This window comes from Gastrolobium bilobum, unplaced genomic scaffold (assembly GCF_033153095.1).
Source record: "Gastrolobium bilobum isolate Gb01-03AN ecotype WA unplaced genomic scaffold, APGP_CSIRO_Gbil_v1 utg54096, whole genome shotgun sequence".
Taxonomy (NCBI): domain Eukaryota; kingdom Viridiplantae; phylum Streptophyta; class Magnoliopsida; order Fabales; family Fabaceae; genus Gastrolobium; species Gastrolobium bilobum.
Genome location: NW_026896312.1, coordinates 24,798 through 43,457, shown reverse-complemented (window position 1 = coordinate 43,457; position 18,660 = coordinate 24,798). Strand labels below are relative to the sequence as shown.

General features: G+C 33.0%; 1 protein-coding gene across 1 annotated transcript; it reads left to right on the top strand.

Moving 5' to 3' along the window:
• The first annotated feature begins 1,825 nt into the window (after positions 1-1,825).
• LOC133298879 (RHOMBOID-like protein 2) lies at positions 1,826-9,406 on the top strand. The gene is made up of 6 exons (XM_061498260.1): positions 1,826-2,151; positions 2,418-2,581; positions 3,435-3,598; positions 3,705-3,964; positions 8,624-8,750; positions 9,222-9,406. Exons 1-6 carry the CDS (start codon positions 1,826-1,828, stop codon positions 9,336-9,338), a joined length of 1,158 nt encoding a protein of 385 aa, XP_061354244.1. The 3' UTR covers positions 9,339-9,406.
• Positions 9,407-18,660: the final 9,254 nt, after the last annotated feature.

The window sequence follows — 18,660 nt, the reverse complement described above, 5'->3', positions numbered from 1 at the left end:
AATTTAAAATTTGACACTTCATCTGAGAGCCATTAGATCAAAAAAGATCAATGGTGTCACATGTTTACAAATCAAAGTCGTTGATCTTTTTTTATCTAATGACTCTCAGATGAGGTGTCAAAGGATCCTACCTATATATATATATATATATATATATATATATATATATATATATATAGGATATGATCATTTGACACCGGTGTCAAACTTTGAAATTTGACATCAAATCCTAACCGTTGATTTTCGTTGATTTCCGCTAATCAACGGTTATCATTTATTGGAAATTAATAATTAATTAATAAGTTTGATTCCCAATAAATGATAATCGTTGATTGACGAAAATCAACAATTAGGATTTGGTGTCAAATTTTAAAGTTTGACACCGGTGTCAAAGAATCCTACCCCTATATATATATATGGGTTTTATAATTCTCATGTTGAATGAGAATTGAAATCTCATGTTGTAGAGATAAAAAACATGTATGTAGGACCCGTGTCAGCACAAAAATCGAAGGTTGTGTAGAAAAATTTTAATTCTCATATTAAATGAGAATTATAAAACCCTATATATATATATATATATATATAGTTTGTTTTTCTTCATGTTACAAGAAATAACAAACCTTCCTATGGAAACCATAAAAAGATGTTCCATTTTTTCTTTTATTTTTTGCTTTTTTTAAAATTGGTGGGACCCACAATTATTGTATCTGTAGCATGACCTTGAAAATTTCCTATAACATAATTCTTGTATTTTCCTATAACATAATTCTTGTATTCTTTTATATATATATATATATATATATATATATATATATATATATATATATATATATCATTTTGTTATAAAAATATATATATATATAATATTGAATTCAGCTCAGGGGTGGTTTGTTATAATATCCATTTTCTTCATTGATGTTTATTCCTACCTAATGCATTTGATGTAAAATGCTATACGTTTTCTTTAATTTGTTCGTTTATTTTGGAAGTAAAATGTTTGGGCATCATATTAAATCCTAAAATATGTCGCTTATGGATGTAAAATGAAAATGAAGGTCAGTTGACTTAGACATCGTAAGAGTATGGTAGTGCTTTGAAATTGCTGCTTTTAAACTGTCATCATGATTCATGACACTTGAATTTTGGCTGTTTTACATTGTATGTATCTTTCCTCTTGCATTTACTTTTGAATTTAATATTAGGCATCATTAAATTTTTTTATTATTATTAAATGATTTAATATTATCAAAACAACTTGACTAAATAACTATATAAACTGTCTGTGTTTTTTTTGTCCCCACTACAATATTATACAGCAGACCCAAAATTTGTTTGTTATGGGTGGAATCATGGCATGAGTCAGCTTCAATTTTCAGCCATTCCTGTGTATCTTTATGTATGTCATCTAAGCCAGTCACATATCCTATTTCTAAATTCTAGGGGATCCAAATGTCAATTGGGAAATAGCATGACTTAATTTTTTGTTTTATTTTTCCAAACAAGGCATGGAACATTGAAATGTGTGTTGGAAACATTGTCTTCTTCAACAAAGGACCCTCCAAGCAGAACACTCCAAATTGCTACCTAGTAATGAGTGGTGATTGAAAACAGGAGTTTGCAAGAAAGTATATAAACAAATAGTGTCCCTAGGCAGAAACAAATTAATTGTGGGGGTGCTATGAAACCTTTGACTCATCAAATCATCATCTTCATTTCATTATTCACACTTATGTTACGCCTATAGAGTTTGATCAAATTTGGCCAGAAAAATAGTTCAAGAATTTAATTTTTTTTCTCTTCCTTTTTTATTTTCCTCCACCATATGGAGGGAGAGCCACCACCATCAGAGGTTCACCTGAGGGTAAACTCTAGGCTGTTTAGCAAGGTGGTGCACCCAATGGAGATAGACCCAACTTTGCCATCAAAAACTACACCTACTGTTGTTGAATACAGGGATATAAAGCATTTCAAGAAATGGGTTTCTTGGTTGATTCCCTTTATTTTCATTGCCAATATCATTGTGTTCATTATCACCATGTATGTCAACGATTGTCCCAACAACACGGACTCCTGCTTAGCCCGGTTCCTTGGTCGTTTCTCCTTTCAGCCTTTTAAAGAGAACCCTCTTCTGGGGCCTTCATATTTGACGTGAGTTTTTGTCCTAGTTCCTGTTCTGCCGCTGAAAATTTATAGATGAATTAAAAAAAATAAAAAATAAATACTTGATTGCCAAGAATTTCTCTCAATTATATAAGTAAAACTTATTACTTTCTCTTATCAAACAAGCATCGTCAAAATAGCAAAATTATGTCAATATTCTCTATAACTTTTTATTTTTAATTTTGGCTTTGTAGCTACAAAATATTTATTATTTGTTACTATGATTCAAGAGCTGGTTTTTGTTTACTGTTCAGGCTACAGAGTATGGGGGGTCTGGATGTGCACAGAGTGGTTCACGGACACCAGGGTTGGCGCCTAATCACTTGCATATGGTTACATGCTGGAGTGTTCCATCTATTAGCAAATATGTTCGGTATTCTAGTCGTTGGAATTCAGCTTGAGCAAGATTTTGGGTTCGGTATAGTGACATATTCAAAATCATGACCAATTAATACTTTTCTATGTACCTTGCAATTATCAAGTTATAATGAGTTAAGGCCAGGAGAACCTTTAAGATAAATTCACTCTGACAGAATAACATCGATTACTGGTAGTCATAAAAGTTTTGGAGTAAATATCTTTTTTGGTCCTCAGCAAATTTCACGATGCCCCCTTTAGTTCCTAGCAAATAAAAAGGCCTATCGTGGTCCCTAACAAATTCAAAATGGACCCATTTAGTTGAAATCGTGGTCCTTCACAAATTCAAAAAAAATCCATATTAGTCCCTCAAAAGGATTAAAATGGATTCATTTTAAATTTCTTAGGGACCACGATGGGTCTTTTTATTTGTTAGGGACTAAAGCGGGCATCGTGAAATTTGCTCGAGGACCAAAAAGAGTATTTACTCAAAATTTTAATCTTTTCCTGCTAAGTCTTGTTCTCTTCACGTGGATTTGGGTAGAAAAGTAGAATGATAAAGCTAAGTAGACAGTAAGAAGATTTGTTCTTCATTGTCAACAGTACCTGTTGAAGGGTAAATTACGGAGATATCTGGGATTGACCTACATCTAGTTATTGATAGTTGGTGAAAGGAAAACACATGGTTGTTTCTAGACTTATACACAGATGTGTAACAATATTAATATTCTAAATCTGATTGGAGGAAAAATTTGGGCTGTACTCTTTATTATCTGATAAATAGAACAAAATGGGATTAAAGATACTTTTAATTTTATTTTCTCTTCTAGGAGGCATGATTTTCTGATTTTGTTATTATTTACTAGATTTATCTCTAAAATATTTTTCCTAATTATTGTATAGTTGTTTTGCAGTGCTTATTGGATTGCTATTTGTCATTTCTGGATTAGGAGGAAGCTTGCTTTCTGCTCTTTTTATTCGGAGTAGCATTGCAGTTGGTGCTTCTGGTGCTCTTTTTGGCTTGCTGGGAGGCATGCTTTCAGAACTCATTACTAACTGGTCTATGTATGATAAAAAGGTGCTTATCAAATTGCTCATATTCGAAATGTGAATATCTCAAAAGGAAGAGTTATGCTCTTGAGGGAAAACTATTGTTTTGATTAAGACTTTCTTGTCATGTGCAGCTAGGAGCATTATTCACCCTTGTGTTTATCATTGTTATCAATCTAGCTGTGGGGTTTCTCCCTCATGTGGACAATTTTGCTCATATTGGAGGGTTTCTTTCAGGATTTCTCCTTGGGTTTGTGTTTTTGATACGTCCTCAGTTTGGATGGGTTAAGCAACAATATGCTTCCTCAGCATATTCTCCAGAATTAGTTAAACCTAAATTCAAGAAATATCAGTGCATCTCATGGGTCCTAGCCCTGATCCTGCTAATTGTTGGGTAAGCTGAAATGTCATTCTTCTAATATTAAGTTGCTCTAGCAAAAGTAAATGAAAGGGAACTTAAGCATATTAACCCTGTTAACTTAGAACATGGCCTGGGCTTACCTGAAACAGCTGGTAGGTAAAGTTTTGGGTAATGGTTTTAGATTCAGTTTCTAGTGTACTAAAGGAAAAATTTATATAGAAGCCATGTTATATACCTTAGACTAGAATCTGAAAACATATCAAACCTATCAAATCTTCTGTTACGTTTACTGTATAATATATTGAAAACTCAGTTTCATGATTGTAATCACTCAATCACACTTTTACAATTATTGTTTAAATTATTGGTTTTGACACTATTAGTGAGATAAAAATGTTCACTTGCTTCACGAGAGGGCTGAATTGATAAATGTTCAGTTTTGGAAGTTACTTCTATTTAAGTCTTAGGAGGTTGGAGTGAACAAAACTCACCCGTGATTACAAGGTGGCTCAAATGAGATGAGTTATGTGGAAAATTATATTTATTAGCCACAAAAGTAGATAATCAGGTTCTGGCATACAATTATATTTATGAGAAATGGATCCTAGTAAGGAATATCAATGGATAGTTTATCTCTCTTTATCTAGCAAATCTTATTCTCTTTGCTAATTTCTCACATGAAAATTATGTTGAGCCAGTGTTACCTGAAAGATCAAGGGAGCTAGGTTTTTTACTGACCTGAATGCCAGATTTTACTACTTCCTACATCAGAAGTGTTGGTAGTATTTTAATTATATCACTCAAGAAACTATAGGATATGGACTTATGCTATTACCAATTTGTGTAGAATTTGGAGTTAAGAAGAGTATTTTGGATTGAATATTTTGTTTTCTCACTAATCAGACTAACACATACATATGAATTTATACTTATGACTGCTAGATTACTAGGAAAGAGAGTTATATTCTTATGGAACTAGAAAATTATATTAAAAGTAAAATATGGAGGCAAGCTCCTTATTAACCCCCACATAACAGCCCCTCTCTCCTCTCTAACTGTAATGGGCTCTTTTGCATTACTGGACCTGAGCTCACTTGTCATAGCTCCAACATATTCAATCACTCTAAACTTAATTAACATATTCCCCTTGATGTGTTGTGCTTGAACTCCCAATGCTTCTCTAAGTTACTGGAATTTTGCTTTAGAAAGTGTTAATGAAAATATGAGCTAATTGCAGAGAAAAATTAGTTGCATCTCTGCTCCAATTACATTTTGGATGAAATGATTTTTTATATTAATGTGTTTGGTCGGGCTATGATAAACTGGATTCCTTGCCACAGCAATGGCTAATTTGTTGTCACAATGAAGTTGAAGACTTTCCTCTTACTTCTCTCCAATGTCTTCAATAATTCTTCTCAGCCAAATTGCTTGTTGTGTTGTTAAACCAGCTCCTAAATACTCTCTGCCTTAGCCGAAGATTGCTCACAGCTTCTTGCTTCCTTTAAGAATGCCAAGAAATCAGACCAGACCCAAGAGAAAATACATAAGTTGAAGTGTTCTTCTTATCACAACACTCCCATCTACCAGTGTCAATATAGGTCTTCACACGTGGCCACGTGGGTCGACTCGCGACACGACACCAAAATTCGTGTTCGGGTTGACCCGCAAAAAAATTTGTGTTGGAAAAAATTACACAAAAATGACACGTAAAAAATTCGTGTCGTGTTCGTGTTGATGTATTGGTGTTCGAGTTGATCCATATTTTTTTTTATTATTATTTTTTATTTTTTTTTTTAATTTCGACCCATTTTTTTAAATTTTTTTGTCAATTACTGTTTTGGCTCCTATTTTGCGTGTTATTCTTGTCGTGTCGTATTAACCCGCAAAGAATTCGTGTCGTGTCAGTGTTGAAGATTTTGACACGAATAAAAATTCGTGTCGTGTTAGTGTTGATATATTCGTGTCGTGTCAAATTCGTGTCGTGTCAAATTCGTGTCGTGTCAACCCATTTTGACACCCCTACTCCCATCCCAATCACTATCATAATATACTTTAATTTTAGATAAGAATTTTTCTGAAATCTAATCCTATGTTCCATGGTGCCCATGACATACCTTAGAACTCTTCTTGCTGCCTGAAGATGTGGAATGGCTTGGTTTAGTCACGAAGCTAGAGTTAAACAAGTAGCAAACATCAAATAAGGTCTCGAGGTCGTGAGATAATACAAACTTCTAATCAAACTTCTATAGATACTTGCATATACCAATCTACCACCATCTTCCTTTTAAAATTTTTCATTCACTACTAAAGCAGTATCAATAGGTTTGTAGCCAAACATGCCAAATTTCTTCAAGATATTTTCAGGATATTTCTTTTGACAAATAAAAATTCCATTTTCATCTTGATAAACCTCAATAACAATAAAGTAATGTAATATTCCAAGATCACTCATACCCCTCTCTCGCTAGTCAAGGTTTAACGGGGAGTGAATTTTATTTTTGTTCCAAGATCACTCATCTCATATTTTTCATAATTTCTATTCTAAAATTTTCATTTTTTCTAAGTTTATTTTTTTGTTATCTGTATACGCCAAATCATCAACTTAAGTGCAACAAGAAGAATATTAGCCTTCCTTGATGCTTGACTACAGAGTAGGCACACTTTGACTTCTTTGGAATCCTCGCTCAATGAAGTCATTTTCAATCTCATGTAGCTTGATTTAGTGCGTATAAATCTTTCTTCAATTTATAAACCTTATCTACTTGGCCTTTAATGACAAAGCCTTGATGTTGTTGCAAATATATATCTTTTAATTCTCCTTTTAAAATGCTAATTTCACATCAAGTTGTTACAGGTTCTAACCTTTTTGTTCTACCAATGCAAAGATTACCCTAATCATTTCCAAACATGCTACCTGAGCAAAAATCTTATTATAGTCAATACCAAGCTGTTCCACTAATCTAGCCTTGGTTCTTTTTGGACTACACTATCCTGATTATGCTACACTCTGTACACCCATTTCTTATCAATGCTTCTCAACCGGCATTCATGTCTTATAGTTTTAAACTGCATCAATTTATTTTTGCAGAGCCTTCCTCCAAGTATTTTCTTTAATTGCTTCTTCAAAATTTTATAGTTCCACCACAGAATAATAATGTCTTGCATAAATAGCAGTCAAACTCCCCATTTGTTGTTGGAGTTGGACTTGGAGATAATGAGTTAGAGCGTGGTGTAGATGGAGAACTTCATGAGGATGAAGAATTCAATGTACAATGTACTAGTTATAATGTCTAAATACCCCTATGGCATAGAAATATAGCTAACAAAAATCCATCTCACTTATTTCTTCAGGCTTTGTCCTTTTTCTTTGGGAACTTGAGCATAGCAAACACACCTGAAAACTTTAAGTGTCTAAGTCTCTTATGCCATAAACAATAGTTATTTAAATCTATCGCCATCAAACGATAATTTTTACCGTATTTGAAAGAGAGTGGAAAACTTCTGTTCTCAGTCATGTTAACCACAGAAACAACATTTCCTTTTGAATAAAAAATTCTGCAGGTTCTGTAATTTTAGAGAAGATTCGTGCCCCAAGAGCTATCCAATGCCCAGCAACTTCTCATCTAACTCCTGCATATAAAGAGTATCATGAATGGCCTTACTTCCTTGCTTTGTTATAACCCTAATACTGCCTTTATCTTTTACTTCAACATATTTTCCAATGCCAAATTTAACTTTTGAGCTGAATAAAGAATCCATGTCAAGGTAAGCTTCTTTATCACCTGTCATGTTATTCCTACAGCTGTTGTCCAAGTACCACACGGTACTCATTAACAAGAAGTGATTCGCAAGAGGGATGCTACTAAAGTGTAGCCAAATATAATGAGAGCAAAATTTCTGTCTTAATAGAAGAAACTTTGGCTTAGTTTTGTTAGTCACAGACCAACTGTGGCTTATATTATAATATCTCTGATCTTGTTGGAGTAATTATCTCCTTAAGTATTGTTATTATAGTGGTACCTCAAGGTAAATCTAAATGCTTACCGGGAACTAAGATGGCTTGGATCTCTTGAGATACTTTTTTATTTCTTCCACAAAACAAAGCAACGGAAGATTGATACATTGATACTGTAAAGAACCTTGGGATACACCACCCCAAAAGCTAGCTCTGATACCATGTAAAGAACTTTGAGGTCACCACCCCAAAAGCTAGCTCAAAAGGTGGGAGTGTCCAAGGCCTTATAAACCTCACATTAGTTGCCTATATTTCTCAACACGCCCCCTCACAAGAGTCAACTGGGCTTGAAGGGTGGACAACATACAAGCCCACCTACATGTGGAAATTCCACTACAAAAAAAGTGGGAGGCGGTGAGATTTCGAACACTTTGATACCATGTTAAGAACCTTGAGGTCACCACCCCAAAAGTTAGCTCAAAGAATGGGAGTGCCCAAGGCCTTATAAACCTCACATTAGTTGCTTATACAACCAATGTGAGACTATATTTCTCAACAGATACAAAAATAGATCTACCCTTAAGTAAATATACGTGTATGTATGGAATTAAGTTTTGGTGCATGCTTGCATCGGTACTTTTGGCTTGTCTATCATTTTGTACAAATCCTTTTCTGTTCACTCTTATTCTGTCATTTTGACTTCTAGTTCTGTTCATGTTATTTTGTTTGCTTGACAGGTTCACTATTGGCCTGGTTGCACTTTTCTATGGTGTTGATGCAAATGAACACTGCTCCTGGTGTCATTATCTATCTTGTGTTCCAACTTCAAGATGGAACTGCGATCCACCTCCTTCAACTTGCTCGGTAAGTATTTTTACTGAAACCTGTTAATCTGAATTATTTGATCCAATGACATAATTTTTTTTTTTTCCACTGCCTAGTTCTTCATGTATTTTACTGTCAAGCTCTCTTATCCCTTCTTGGTTCAAGAACACTAATAGATACAACGATGCTTGTTTTGTTTCACTTCCAGATTTATCATTCATAATATTTCTTGAGGATTTAAAGGGGGGGAATCTTTAACCACTTTCTTGGCATATAACAGGCTCAATAAATAATCTTATTTTATTTGTATAACAAAAATCAATTTCAAAACATATAGATTTGGCCATCAGCTAGACCAATACTTGCACCACATGATATATTTTGATGACTAAAGATGCTCTGCACTTCCTTAATGTTAACCATTTACCTGTTTTGTTCTTAATGCATATTTTTGTTGTTGTGAGTGTGTGCGATTATGCGCATTAAAGTTTGTTAAATACCATAATGCAGACATTGCAGATTGGCAATCAGATGAACGTGACATGCACAAGCAATGGAAAATCCAGAATGTTGCAAGATCCAACCATTTCTCGTATCAATGAATTGTGTGTTCAGATTTGTAGTTGAATTTAGACAAAAGGGATGGCGATTTCTTTTGCCTTATTCATGATTGAAAAAAAAAAAAAAACAATATATATGCCTTTTCCCTTAATTAGTACATTTGTTTATATCCTTTTGTGTATATAATATTGATTTTAATTGTTATTTTTGCTACCTATTGTATTGTCAAGAACAAAGTTACTTTTACAGAAGATTTTTATTATAAAGAAAAGGAAAAAAAAATTCTTTTAAAGAATACAAGGTTGTGTGCTTTTAGTATGGGTGTTCGCGGTCTGGATTGGATCGATTTTGAAAGCAAAAATCATCTGATCCAATCCCTTCGGTTTGATCATGTAATCATTCATTCGGTTTGGATTTTTTTTCAAATCCGATCCAATCCGATCCAATTTTCGGTTTGGATTGGATCGGTTTTCGGTTTTTTGAAAATCTTAAAATTTATTTCATGATTTTTGTGCAAATAAGATCTTTTGTGTATATTGGATTTGTAATATTTTTTTTAAATACAAAAGCATCAGATAATATAGTTTTGTTTTTGGACTATAACATATGAAGCTCTACATAGATGAAATTTTGTTGATGAGATGTGACTAAGTTTTTTCTTGGGTTTAGTTGATGTGTTAATGGGTCTTGAGTTTAGAAATTTTTGGACTATGATTGAAAAAAGACTTAAGTAGATAGAGGAAAATTAATATATTGGATCGGTTTGGATTGGATCGGTTTTCATATACCAATCCGAAAACCGATCCAATCCAATTAAAATTTGCGGTTTTTATTCGGTTTTCGGTTTATTCAGTTATTGGTTTCTCGGTTCGGTCACCGCGGTTTGAATCGATTTGGATCGGTTGTTGAACACCCATACCTTTTAGGTGATTTTACACAAAGTCTGATAGGTAGGATTTTGGTAAATCTGAAAAGTTACTTTTTTTTTTCTCTTTCGAGTCACATCACTAACATGTAAAGTGAAAAAAAAAACTTTTCAGATTTATATAAAATCTTACTGTTACCTTTTAAAGGCATCCACTAAATCCATAAAGAAATGGCTTCAAAATGCTTTGATATGGATTCACTTGATTATTCAATTCCCTTACGAAGTCATCGTAAGTTCAAATGGTTCGAATAATATGATTTTTGCACTAATTAATTTGCTCCAAGGAATTCTTTACCTTCGGTGCAATTCGCTATTTTGAGACGTGCTTTAATTTGTTCGTAATTTAAAAACAGTATACATATATTGTATTGTTTAATAATATATATAGAAGTTTTTAAAAGAACTAAATCTAAATAACACTATTTTGGGTGACTGCAAAAAGATAATGCTTCTTGCTCATCATTATGGAACACATTTTCTCATATAAGGGCTAGTTGCAAAATTGAAGTATAAGGGTATAAAAAAAGGGGTTTGCATTTAACATTTAACATGACACAACAAAGTTTTTTACACACACAACATTCTGTGAGGTTCACACTTTTTGAAAAAAAAAAAAAACTATGACACGTAAAACAAATCTCTATAACACACAATCTCTCTTCCTACAACATAACTCTTATAAAATCCACAAAAAAATAGAAAAGACAAACAAACTCTATAAATATATGTTTATGACTCATAAACATAAATTATGAGGACTCGAATTCAAAATAATTGGTTAAGCTGGAACAACTCTCTATCAGGTGATTCACGTGCTTGGAAATACTAAAAGAATGCTAATACTATTTAATTTGGTGAATTATCCGTTTACAAAATTTTTTTACAAATTTTTGCAAATTACACTATGTCTAATCGGTAATACTTTACTCAAAAGTGTATTACTGTTCAGACATAGTGTAATATGTAAGAATTTGTAAACAAAAAATTTGTAAATATAATCTTCCCGTTTAATTTTACAACCCCTAATATTCATTTAACCTGTTATGTAACAAAACAAACCAACGACAAGGTTTATATGAAGTTTAGGTGCTCTTAACCACAAAAAAGGAGCTTCTGGATTGTTTTAAGGCATTCCAAATTTGTCAATTTTCAAACTTTGGCTCTTTGATTTATTACGGAGTGGGGGCTAGAGGAGTAACCATAAATGCAGGAAAAGACAAGGCAGAAAATGGGGATTCATGTCTATCCATAGAGAACGATGTTTAACAATAACAATTGGGTTAAGAAGAGTAGTTTTAAATACTAGTCAATGCCATGTTACCTTATCTAAGGAATTTGGATGATTGAGAACACTTGCATTTAGCAATTCCACTATTCTCACGAGATTTGCATTGCCAAAACAAGCATTGAGAGGTGCATTTAGATGGTTGGTCTCGACAAACTCTGAGATTCATCATGCACATTGCATGTGGTGTGCTTGTGACTTGTGACAATACATGCTTTGCTATTAAGCCAAAAGTGCATTTAGTATAGTAGCATCATGACATTGGGTTTTGTGGCCACCATACAAACAGTAGATTTTGTCTCCGTTGCTTTTTGCTTATCTAAGCAAAGTATTTATTTGAATCTTCTTTTTTTTTTCAAGAGAAAAACTACTTATAAGTATAAGTTAGGTTAAATAGATTTTGAAAAAAGCTCTTATAATGAAAAATTCTTTTTTAGATAATAATAAAAAAAAATGAAAACTAAAAGCTCCTAGGATCTTTTTTTTTAAGCTCTTATTTATTTTTGTTGAATTGTGTGTTTTTTTTTTAAAATGAAGAGTTATAAAAATAAAAAGAGAGATAATTTTCTTGAAAAATGTGCTTTTAAGTAATTTTTAAGCTAAATTTTTTATGTAATTATCAAACAGCTTTTAGCTTCTTTTTTTAAGTTCTTTTTTTTAACTTTAGCTTATAAATAGCTTTTAGCTTAAAAATAAGAGAATCTAAACACGTTCTAAATTTGTGAACCTCTTCAATTTGGTCATTATCATGATATGAAAGTCCGTTTGTGCTAGTTGATCTTCAAAAGTGTCCAAACTCCCTAATATCTGTTTTCACTGGCCACAAATCACTACTTATCTACTAAGAGGATGTGCCTTATAAGCAGTTAGCAGCATCAAAGAGTTATTAATAGAAACAATTTACCTTTTCCCGACTTCTAGCAATGGGAATGGAGAAAATAATTTTAGAAAAACCATTTTTTATAAAGAGTTTGATAATTTTAAAATCAAATTAATTGAGTAATTGATAAATCGGTAAATATGTAAAAAAGATAAAAATAAAATGTTGGTTGTGTATTGAATAATGCATGAATGATTCAAATTGGAATTTGCATTTTGCTAGTTAGAGCACTATTATACGAATATATAATTATGCTAGTTAAAGTGATTTGTAATCATACTACAATCATGAAGGTAAATATTATGTAGAAAATTGTTTGGGAGTTTAGTTAAAAACCATATATCTATACAAGTAAGTCTTTTTTGAGCGATAGCAAATTTAGTTTTATGATCAGAACTTTTAATTTGACCATTTAAATAATTTTTTTTTCATTCAAATAAAATTTAAAACATATTTAGAATGTCTTTCCTTCAATTATTTTTTAAAAATGTTGTTAAATTAGTTCTTGTTTTTTAGTAGATAAATTAGTTTTTTATTTATTAAACAAGCTATTGAACGCTTAATAAAATAAAAGCACACGTATGTTTGAATAAAAAAATGGATAAATAATAAAACTATTTTCAAACAAAAAATGATTCAGAGATAAATTTAGAGAAGAAATAAGACTAATAAAAAGAATGACGGCTTCCTTTGAGGATAAAGAAAAGAATGTGTAATGAAGAATAACAAAGATCTTTATAGAAAGAATGGATTAAAAAAGAGTTTTATATATATCCTGTTGCACGAAAGATGAGTACATCTCTGCTGGGAGATGATTTAGTGGGCCCGCATTTAAGAAAAATATATGATATGACATAGTCTTCTTCCTACAAAATGATGTTTATAAAACCTATTAAAAACGGGAAAAAAATATCTCTATTATTGTTGGAGAGACATTTTTTCTCTTGCATATCTCTAGAATTATATTTTTTTTAAAGGAAAAATATTTCTGCAATTAATGCAGATAAGTTATCTGCATTTATTCTCAAAACGACGTCATTTTGGTATTGAAATCTTAAAAAATTATAAATAGAAAGACTATTATAACCCTGAAATAAATTAAAATTACAAAACACCATGATTTCCGCTCCAAAACGACGTCGTATTAGCTTACTGCAGATAATTTATCTGCAGTAACTGCAGAAAAAACGAACCCTTCTTTTTATTGCAATAGTGTTCACAATGACTTTATATATGCAATAGGAGGTATTTTGTCTCCTATAGCATGAAAAAATTAATATTCTTAAAAAATTACTTTGTGATGAAATAAAAAAATGATATATTTTTAAAATTATTAAGAACACATAACATAAAGTAACAAAATATAAAAATACAAAAATACAATATTTTTTTTTTTATTAGTAACATGAAAATGACTAATAACTTCTCCAAATGGTTGGTTGTCAAAGAATCAAAAGGATAACGCTTGCGGCGCAATGTCTCATAACTTATAAGGCACTAACATTAACTCATTGTAGAAAATTTTGTCGCGTTTCTGCATCTGATTTGAACAAAATTGATTCATGCAAGTCCCAACAAGCCACTTGAATTTAAAATTTCATAAAATAAATAAGAGATAAGTTTTTCTGTTAAATTAAAATTTAATTTGCTTGAGGTGACAAGAGGTTCATTATCTCTTTGAGTACATTATGCAAAAAATTTGTAGTCTTAGTTAAAAATTGAATATCTTCAATCGTAACCCGAATTATTTGTGCTAATTTTAAACAAAACATTATATATATAAGTTGGATCAAAATCAAATTACCGGTTATAAATAACATTAAACAAAAATTATTGATTTGATTTTGATCCAACAACTATAAAAATGGTTGTAAGGAAAAATAGATTGTAAGTATAATATCTATATATATATATATATATATACACACGTAAAAATAATTATAATAAGGTGTAGCATATTAAATTTTATCTTTTATACTTTACTTAGATTTGGAATCCATTAAACGTAATTTGTAGCCGTAAACAATGCTAACAACACAAGTTATTTTATATTTAATTATAATAAGTTTTCAGGCTGCTCAGTTTATTTAGTTTAACGGCCCACACACACATATATAAGTTTAAAAAGTAAATAAAATGGAATAGAGGTCAAAATAATTAACCGAACTTTTTTTATTGACTTAGATCACATAATAATTAATTATTTTATTTAAAGTTATATGATATTTAATATAGATCTTATTTTTAAAAGTAGGCACGTGACTTGATTTTTAAATAAGCTTATTTTAGGCTATAAAAATAAAATAAAAAATAAGCTTATTTAATACTAAATGTGATATGGTAGACTAAGCGTAGGGCAAGCCATGCTAAGACTCCTTGATAGATTGCATAGCCTATAGTTATTAAAACCAGACCCGGGAACTGGTAAACTGGTCATATAACCGGTTCGGTTAAAGTAACGGACCGGCCATGCATCAGAACCGGTGTGACCCGGAGCGACACGACCAATTTTCATAAAAACCGGTGACCCGACCCGGTTACAAAAAAAAAAAAAAAAAAAAAATCCAATTTTTTTTTTCAAAAAAAATCATAATAGACATATTTGAATATTTTTTTGCTTGTTGATTTGAATAAGTTATGTACCTACAACACTAATATTATTTCAATTATTTACTATGCAGAAAATTTTGAATTAATTTATAGTTAGAGATGTCATTGTCTGGACCTAAAGTCTCGTATCACGATCATTATATTTTGTTTGAATTTTTATTTGATAATAATATGTGATTTATTATTTTTTGTATTAAAATATTTGAAATTTTATTTGATAATATAAATTATAAAATTGCATATAATTACTGAGTCATGCGGTTGAACCAGTGACCCGGTACCTCGACCGAGTCAATGATCGGGCCGATTTTAATAAGATTGGCATAGCCTATTTACACCCTTATCAATAAGAAAACAAATGTTCAATTCATTAGAGGAAAAGTCCCATGCGACTAATTTAGCAAGATAATTTGCACAAAAGTTGCCTTCATTTGAAAGCCGTTAAGGTTATAGTCATTATAAAAACTTTCTTTGTATCCATTTTGTACCATATTTGCATTTTCTTAAGAAAAAAAGGCATTAGAAAATGTGTTATGGGAATTCAATGGAAGTAGCTTTGGTGATAGTCATAAATTGTGTCTATGGCAATCTTTACCTATCACTAATTGACTTTTTAACTGCCGCTAAATGACAAAATTTTTGTAGTGTTAATTCCATTATCGGTGATATGTAGCGGTGCTAGCCCAATCGTTTAGGCTTATAGTTCGATACTTCCTTTTTATCTTGTTATTTTTACCTCGTAGAATTGTTAGCTTTATTGTCAAAAGAAAATTCTAAAAACTCCTCCCCCTTTCTCTATTTCTATTCCTTTTTCTCCCTCATGTTCTTGTGTCGGAAAGCAAATGTTACAATGATGTTTTCATTGGCTTACAATTTCTCATTATCTTCTAGTTCTTCCTCTACCTTTGATGATCTTGAACATCATGTTTGCAATCTATAGTTGTAGCTTTAGCACTTGCAACCGTCTCCATGCAACACTTCCTTGCCTTTGAGGCTCAACTTCAATCCAAATTCAATAAGTTTTGGGAGAGAATGCAAGTTTTAGGAGAGAATGCTCAATCAAATTCAACAAGCATTTGTTAGCTTTCCTTCACTAGATCCTATTTATGGTACATCTATTGCGACTTTACTATTTGAAGGAACAATCCCCATTGCAACGACACCATTAATTTGGGGTTCACCAACATGGATTTGACTTCATATGCAGCTTTTGAAACACTATCTTAGAAGCTGATGAGTTCTCTCTCATTTGACATGGATTATATATCCCTATCCTTGAGGGGGAAGACCAACCCACTCTGGCAAAGCATTGTGAACACGTGACAAGTGCATTATAGAAGAAAGTAAAACCTGGATCTCAAATTCCAAACTTTAGATGTTACTTATAATGGTGTTAGTCTGTCCTCTACTTAGCCATCTCTCTATCCCAAAAAGGTGGGTTGTATTATGTTTAGCTTTTGTGTTGTAGAATTTGGATTTTTTTTTTCAATGTGTTGATGGAAATGGTTATAATGTGTGCAAAAGTGATGGATATAGGTCTTATATTTTGCCAAATTTTGATGATGGTTCATAATCGATCATGGCATGAACAGAAGGATATTTGAATGGGAAATCAAGCTACATGAGGTAAAATAAAAGATATGCATGAATGAGGATGAACATGCGAAAGGTTCACCGAAGGGACAAAAGTTAAAAACGTTGAATATGTTTGTGCCAAAATTAATATAGATAAACAATAATAGAGGAAAGTTAATGCAAGTTCAGATTTTTAGATGAGAAAGTTGCTAAATTGAAGATTGGGCTTAAAAACTAAATATAAATGGTATCAACAAATTTGCATATGGATATTGGATTATCATCAATTGAAGACATCAAGATGGGAAGAGAAGTCATGGACCTTAACACAATTCGGGAAGGGCTAAAACTCATAATATAAAAATTGGAGTCTTCACAAAAGCAAATTGCTTTAATGAGATTTGAGGAAAGCATATTGTTATGGATCCGTATAAGGGATCCATTGAATGGCAGGCCCAATAATGAGCAGTTCAAGATCTAAATCAATTATAATTACGGATAGTATCCATCAAGGATACGAATCCTAATACGACAGCATAGCGAACAGGCTTGGGCCCTTATCAGAGGCACCAAAGGCCCACATCATACTACCCACAAGTAACCTCTATAAATACAAGGTAAACCCTAAAGGTATGGTACGCTCTCTCTTACTGTTATGCTGTTACTGTGCGCACACACACCCCATTGGCTAACGCTGTTATTAGTTATTGTGCACAGTGATCTGCTTGACTGAAGGGTATCTCTTTCATAGATACCTTGGAGAGGGCACTAGATCCAAGATAAACATACCAGTCCATTGGGCTGGACATCTCTGTCGCTAAGACAGAACATTGGCGCCGTCTGTGGGGAATTCTTTTCTGAATTTGAAGTTTCCACCATTCTGACTGAAAGATGGCAGTCCGTAAGAGAAGTAATAGCCAACAGCCCCTCACTCAGAATCAGCCGCTGGATCCAATTTTGGAAGAGGTGAATCAACCTCTAAACCAGCCTGAGAATGAGATAGATTATGATCATGTTCATGTTAGTGAGGATGTGTCAGACACAACATCTACTCCAGCACATCATGATCGGGTTGCGGCTTCAATTATGAACAATCCTCCCCAGCATCTGGGGGATTTTGTTGCGCACGTTGCTCAATCTGCAGATCCTGATTCCCGGCTTGCACAAAATGTGTTCGCTGCAATTTTACGGCGAATGGAGGAGATGGAGAATCGTAATAACCTCCAACGACGATAAGACTTCCAAAGGATACATGAAGAGAATACGAAGAGAATGCAGGATCTGGAACAACGCTTAATGGAAAGCACAAGACTTGGGGTGAGAGAGGTCCAGGGCCAAGATGCCAATGACCGTGAAGGGAACCATAACCTGGACCATCAGAACCGAGTTACTGAGGTAGAGAACTAGGGTAGGGGCAATATGAACCCGAATCCTGGTGTAACGGAGGGTCAGAATACGGCCACTCAAATCTTTACCCAGAATGCTTCAGCAGGAGTAAATGGCCAGGGAAACGGGGATGGAACAAACCTTGAGCAAAATGCTCAAGCTACTAGAGGATGCGTGGAACTCGGTGGCTACAAGAGGAAATACAATAGGGGGTAGTATAATAATAGTCCCTTCACTAGTGAAATATTAAATGCTCCTTTCTCGGAGGATTTTAATTCGACACGCTTGCCGAAATATGATGGAAGTCAGGACCCATAGGTCCACATCGATGCTTTTGATACGGATATGTATATCCGAGGGATAGATGAGCCCCTCATATCTCGGATATTTGCCATAACTTTGACTGGAGCAGCGCAGGCATGGTTTTCAACCCTCCCTGCCAATTCCATTGGATCGTTTGAGGAATTTGGACAAAAATTCCTTCTGAATTTTGCAACTAGCAAAAAGCATCCAAAGTCCGAGTTCACCCTGGGAAAGATACGACAACAACCCGGAGAAACCCTCCAGAGGTACCTTAACCGGTTTAAGGATGCGGCCTTACAAGTGCCGGGTTTACCGGAAAATGTCCACGTACATCTTATTGTGGCTGGCTTGGATGGTACATCTAGACTAGCCAAGTCGGTCTATAAAGATCCAGTGAGAACTTTGGAAGAATTCAGGACTC

Bases quoted from the DNA above. Each gene is read 5' to 3' on its own strand.
- LOC133298879 (XM_061498260.1), top strand. From the start codon at position 1,826: ATGGAGGGAGAGCCACCACCATCAGAGGTTCACCTGAGGGTAAACTCT. The intron at 2,152-2,417 runs GTGAGTTTTTGT...TTTACTGTTCAG, and splicing joins CTGGGGCCTTCATATTTGAC to GCTACAGAGTATGGGGGGTC. The intron at 8,751-9,221 runs GTAAGTATTTTT...ACCATAATGCAG, and splicing joins CACCTCCTTCAACTTGCTCG to ACATTGCAGATTGGCAATCA.